General features: G+C 37.9%; 1 protein-coding gene across 6 annotated transcripts in view; it reads right to left on the minus strand.

Moving 5' to 3' along the window:
- The window catches only part of LOC108740371 (tachykinin-like peptides receptor 99D), a 239,604-nt gene that overhangs the window by 38,721 nt on the left and 194,613 nt on the right, over nt 1-6,270 (minus strand). For all 6 annotated transcript variants that reach the window (XM_025976461.1, XM_018474664.1, XM_018474665.1 and 3 more), the window contains one exon: nt 3,811-3,985. In XM_025976461.1, the coding sequence (XP_025832246.1) occupies nt 3,811-3,985 (175 nt within the window). The remainder of the gene's footprint in view (nt 1-3,810; nt 3,986-6,270) is intronic.

A 6,270-nucleotide genomic window follows, 5' to 3' on the forward strand; every position in this document is an offset into this window, starting at 1 on the left:
CATTCTGAAGCGTGTTGTTGAAAGTCCAGATGGAGAGGAAGATAGGAAGCAACTGGTTATTCCTCGAAACAAGGTTAGAGAGGTGTTGCAGTATCTTCATGATGGATCATTAGGTGGCCATTTTGCAGTGACGAAGACGCTTGGGAAAGTTCGAGAGCGATTTTATTGGGTGAACTGTAAGGAAGATGTCAAGAATTGGTGTAAGAAGTGTACCACCTGTGCCGCGAGTAATGGACCACAGAAAAGGCCAAGGGCGCCAATGCGTCAATACAGTGTCGGTGGCCCCTTCGAACGAATCGCAATCGATGTGGCGGGTCTATTCCCAGAGTCCGAGAAAGTTAATAAGTACATCGTGGTCGTTATGGACTATTTTACCAAGTGGATTGAAGCCTATGCCCTTCCGAACCAGGAGTCGGAAACCATTGTTGAGGAACTGGTGAAAGAGTTGATCTGTCTTTTTGGGGTGCCCTTGGAGTTCCACTCAGACCAAGGGAGGAATTTCGAATCGGCTATATTCTGAGGAATATGGGAGCTCCTAGGAATAAAGAAAACTCGAATCACTCCACTCCATCCACAATCGGATGGCATGGTTGAACAAATGAACCGGACCTTGATTAATATCTCTCCAAGATTGTGTCTGACCACCAAAGGGACTGGGACCGCTATTTGCCTTTATTCCTAATGGCATACCGTTCATTTGTCCACGAAACGACTGGCCAAACACCTGCCAGTGTCCTTTTTGGAAGGGAGTTACGACTACCTTGTGACCTCAAATTCGGCTGTAAACCATGAGATGACTTGGCTAAAGAATATTATGTTACCAACCTTCGAAGAAAGCTTAACGATATCCATGAGTCGGTTCGTCAGCATGCGCAGATAGCTAGTGACAGGATTAATGAAAACTACGACATCAAGGCTACAGCAGGTAGTTACCAAACTGGAGATCTTGTTTGGTTGTATAATCCTCGTCGTCGCCGTGGACTATCACCTAAGTTTCAACAGAATTGGGAAGGACAATATGTGATTAACGACGCCATCTACCGAATTAGGAAAACTCCAAATGGGAAGCCGAAGGTAGTCCATTTTAATCGCTTGGCTTCATTCGCCGGTGCAAATGAGGAGGAGGCGTGGGCCAGATTATTAAGAACTACTCCTTCCGAGCCCACATTCGAAGAGTTCATGAGTCCATGTTAACAAGAAATTGGAGTGACGCAAGAAATCCGACGAGACCTCTTTGCTATATCCAAGGAATATTCACTGGCCCATTGCGTTTCAAAGGATCTCAGAATGAGCCGAGGTGTCGCGTCCGAGTTCAAACGCAGATTTGGCGGTTTGGAACATCTTGAAGACCAAGTACAGATGGGGAAAAGACTGTTGTGCTTGCCTGACGGACGACGCAATATCTATTACCTGGTAACTAAAGGAAGATCCTCTGATAACCCCACTTATAGAGACCTTTGGGACGCAGTAATTGAACTCCGCGGACATCTTCTGGTGAATAACCTACAGAAGCTGGCGATTCCGAAGCTTGGTTGTGGACTGGACAACCTAGATTGGAGGATCGTACGGAACATGATCGAAGTCCTGTTCCGCCATACTGGAATAGACATTTTGGTTTGCAGTAATAACCCGAATCGGACCAATCATGAGAAGACCGTGGACTGTTACTTCTNATAAATTTCAATTAATTTTAGTTTGTAAGAATTCTACAGACTAGTGTCAAGTGACAAAATTTTTCTGCCACCACTTCATATAAAGTTGGGACTCGTGAAAAACTCTGAAAGCTATGAACAAGGATGGTGCAGGCTTTCAATATCTCAAAATAAAATTTCCTCGAATCAGTGACGCGAAATTGAAAGAAGGGATTTTTGTAGGTCCGCAAATACGAGAACTTATGACGGATGCAGTTTTCAATTCGAAGTTGAAAAAATCTGAAAAAAAAGCTTGAGTGGCTTTCGTGTGTCATAATTTTCTTGGTAATACAAAAGCTAACAACTACCGACAAATCATTTGAGAGCTTCTTTCTGCTTATAAAGCTTTAGGATGCAATATTTTACTCAAAATTCATTTTTTTGGATTCGCATTTAGATTTCTTTCCGGAAAATCTCGGTAACGTATCATTAGGATATTATGTATATTTTTGTTGGTCGATTCGCTCAGAAACTTCGATGGAAACGATGAAAAGAAAAAAAACTACAAAATAACTTGAATTATACTACCATAATGAGATAAATATACTGATATTTCTATCAGTTATGTCTATAAAATTAGCATTTTTCGCTGTAAAAGGCATTATATTTAAAATCTGTGCTATATTTATTTGCATGTTAAATTCCGTGTTTAGAGCACCAAATATCATGCATGAAAACAATGAGGAGAGAAAAAAAAATTTTTTTTGCAGACCAGTGTTATCAAAGAACTTAAAAACACTATTAAATTATTACTAAACTTGGGTTACGAATTATTCTTTTTATTTACACTACCGTTGATATATCACTATTCACTGCGCTATTTATTTCACTTCTATCACTGTCAATTTATTTCTCGATTCACTTCTGCTATAGTCAATTTATTTCTTGCTCTTCGGCTATCGTCTCTTCCTTTAAATACTCTTTTGTCTCCTTTCTGGTACCCTCTAGAAACATCCGGATCGTTTCGTTTTTCTTTGAACTGTTTAACTGCTTTCCCAGAACGCAGGTACAACACACACATTTACAAATACGGCGCACATGAACAAAGGCGCCCACGGCTAGTCGGCGAATCGATAAGCCGTTCACGCACATGTATGCCTCATCGCACACAAACACGCTCCTGTTCGCTACACTGCCCCCTCTTTAAGGATGATTTTCACATTCCGTTTCGCAGGATCATGCCGGAATCTGCAGTTCTCGCTTCGTCGGATTTTTTGCGTCACTCCAAATCTCCTGTTAACATGAGGGCTTCCTTCATGAACTCTTCGAAGGTAAGCTCGGAAGGAATAGTTCTTAATAATCTGGCCCGAGCCTCCTCTTCATTTGCACCGGCGAATGGAGCCAAGCGGCTAAAATGGACTACCTTCAGCTTCCCATTTGGAGTATGGTAAGTGACTGCAGGTAACTCTCCTTTACAATTGTTGTGAACATTAGATCCGCTAGGTTCAGGTATAACAATCTATGTACTTAACCAATTTTCATCATTATTGTGCACGAGCGGTCATATCATTCCTCCCAAGCATATAACGAGGTACTACATTAATATACAATCCTTGGTCGGTCCTTTATCGCACCTAGGTCACGTTGGTGTGTGTAGGTGGCTTTATATACGTGCATATACGTTAAATTATACATTATAAACTTATAGAAATTGCATGGGGTTTCTGCTATGGATTACAGGATTATGGTGGGAATCGTTTCAAGTGTTATTCACTGTCGACAAAGGTACAGTCCTTCCTATAGTTAATGAATAATTATATGATACAATAATACCTTCTTTCTGTTCATTGTTTCATTTTTTCGGATCTGTATATAAATATAACTGCCATAATTTTATTAAAACCACTATTTAAACGAACACTGGGCAATTAATGAAGTGGTAGGTATTTTAACCTATTTTTGACTCTTTTACGGACATGCATGTAATTCATATACAGAATTAAAATTTTGCACGTATGCTTTGTATTTACGTATAGATCACGCTAGTATTCAAAGCGTAATTTTCAACATTAAATATTTAATTGTAGGAATCTGTAAATACTTTTGTATTGAATATACATTATTAAGAATACCTTATAAAACTAAACTGCTGAAAGTGGAAATTCGAAGTATATCTTACCTGTCAACAGAAATCGCCATAAGCGAAAATACAGAGGCACATATCGACAAAACAGCAATAAACTGTGCTATTTTGCAATATATGTTACCAAAGGGCCAGTGAGAGTTTAGCATGTAGATATAGTTAAAAGTCACATTTAAAGTTGAAACCATTGTATCTGCAACCGACAAGTTCACTAGAACAAAAAGAAACAGTACTTAAGAACAAATCAAAGGATCTATAATTATTTTAAATTTTCAAAATTGATATTTAACAAGCACTTCCGTTTATTTTAGCCACTACACCAACCACGCTTCTAGATCGCTAAGACCCACTCGCGGTTGAAGCAGTATGTCGAACAGTTCTCCGTGGATAGGTTAATAGCACACCGCAACGTTACTGGTATGTTGTTAATATATAAATTACGGACGCGTAAAAATTAGCCTACTCTAAAACTGCAATTTGCCCAGGGAGTCCATAATGGGTTCCCTTACTTGATAATAAAAATGTTGAAGTTAAATACTGTGGTCTTCAGTGATGTGAGGAAAATGAATATCTCAAAACTCCTCCTTCAAAGTGTGATCAAGCTCAAAAATCAAATTGTAAATTTAGATTATTTAAAAACTTCCAAAGATTACATACTGTAGCGACCACGAGCGTGATTGTGTGCGATCGGGCCTACGTATGTGTGAGCGGCTTATCGATTCGCCGACTAGCCGCGGGCGCTTTTCTTCATGTGCGCCGTATCTGTAAACGTGTGTGTCGTAACTGCGTTCCGGGAAAGCATTATACCGTTCAAAGAAAACGGGACTTCTCTGGACGGCTGGAGAATGTTCCCGAAAGGAGGCAAGGGAGTATAAAAAACAAGAGAAGATCGCCGAAGTAAAGTAGAAATAAATTGACCGTTGCAGAAATGAATCAAGAGATAAATTGACAGTGATAGAAGTGAAATAAATAGAACACTGAATAGTAACAGTAGTGTAAATAAATAGAATAATTACCAAAGTTTAGTAATAATTTAATAGTGTTTTTAAGTTTAATGGTAATTAGTGCCAATAAATAGTTTTCTTCGTAAAAGTTAATTTGTTAAACCCACGAACATTACAATACCTTTTCAATATCTTAATAACAATCTATGGGGTAATCTGTAGAGGACGGAAAGTTAATATCATTTTAATTTTTTATAACGAATATTAATCTCTTCAAGAACATTTCGTACTTATTGTCAAGTAATTAAACACTTTCCTCACTATTAGATACTAAATTTATTTAACTATTTACTTTTTAATTAACACCACTATTTATAAATAATTCACCACTATATCCCACACTTTGTCGTTTTTCACCCTTTTTATTTCGTTTTGTAACTCGAAACTCAAACACATACTAACTCACTGTTCCGACATCGCTTGAATTGTTCTAGAAGGATCCAGAATGTGACGTCTAGAAAATCTGGTCTTCTTTGTCACTATGTATGTTGGGTTACCTAGACGTGACAATTTATGCTGGGTTGCCTAAGCTAGGACAACCTCTGTCTCGGTTAAATCCAGTTTATGCTTTTAATATGCCTCTAACTAGCCTTACACATCTGAGAAGGTGTTCTCGCAACCTACCTCGTATAACTTCCATGAGAATGGTTTTCTTTATTAGCATATGTATAAAGAGCTGCGTACTAAAGATTTAAATTAGGTTTCCGTGATAAGCATATGTGGTATAGTGTATGCACTAAGGGTTTTGTTTGGCATATGGTTTGGGGATGGGAGGTGCTGAATTTAATATGTAAGTGACATGAATTACTTGTCCAAATTGGGGCAAGATAAAGATGCGTAAGTATATCATAGTAATCAAAATTTTAGTGCGTCCTAGAAGGTGCTATTATTCGAAATAAATTAATTAACATTAACAAAAAAAAACAAAAAACCCGACTCCGTGAAAAATAGTAAACTTAAAATTTTCAATCTTACATAATAAATGAACTGAAAACATAGGTTTTTAGCATTTATCATTTTAACTTTTGTAAGCCATTTATAAAACATTTTATTTTGTGGTTTACCAAAATATCTCGATAGGTTTTGAGGAAACAAAAATGTTTGAAGACATAAAATATGATGCCAAAAATCGGCCATTTTAAATTTTATAAGCAGTAGCTGACGAAATAATATAATAATAAGATATAAACAAAAAACACAAATAGATATGTATACATACGTATTTAACTGTGTTCCATGTTTTCACCTTTATTGAAGTGAAACTTCTTTACGCACGGTATGGTGAGTTTGTTTCATGCGAGTTGCTATGTAACGAAATCATGCAACGGATGTCCCCCTTTTCTCGGCCACGTAGTCGAATTCATAGTGGGGATCGCTTGAGCCGTGAGCGCGCTCCAATGCAACGTTCGTTACAGGCAACTCCGGCATGTATAGTGTAAAATTTAAATTCATAGTATACAAATAATACCATTAAACCAATTCCTTAACCCCT

Source organism: Agrilus planipennis, unplaced genomic scaffold, assembly GCF_000699045.2.
Source record: "Agrilus planipennis isolate EAB-ADULT unplaced genomic scaffold, Apla_2.0 scaffold75, whole genome shotgun sequence".
In the NCBI taxonomy this organism is placed as follows: domain Eukaryota; kingdom Metazoa; phylum Arthropoda; class Insecta; order Coleoptera; family Buprestidae; genus Agrilus; species Agrilus planipennis.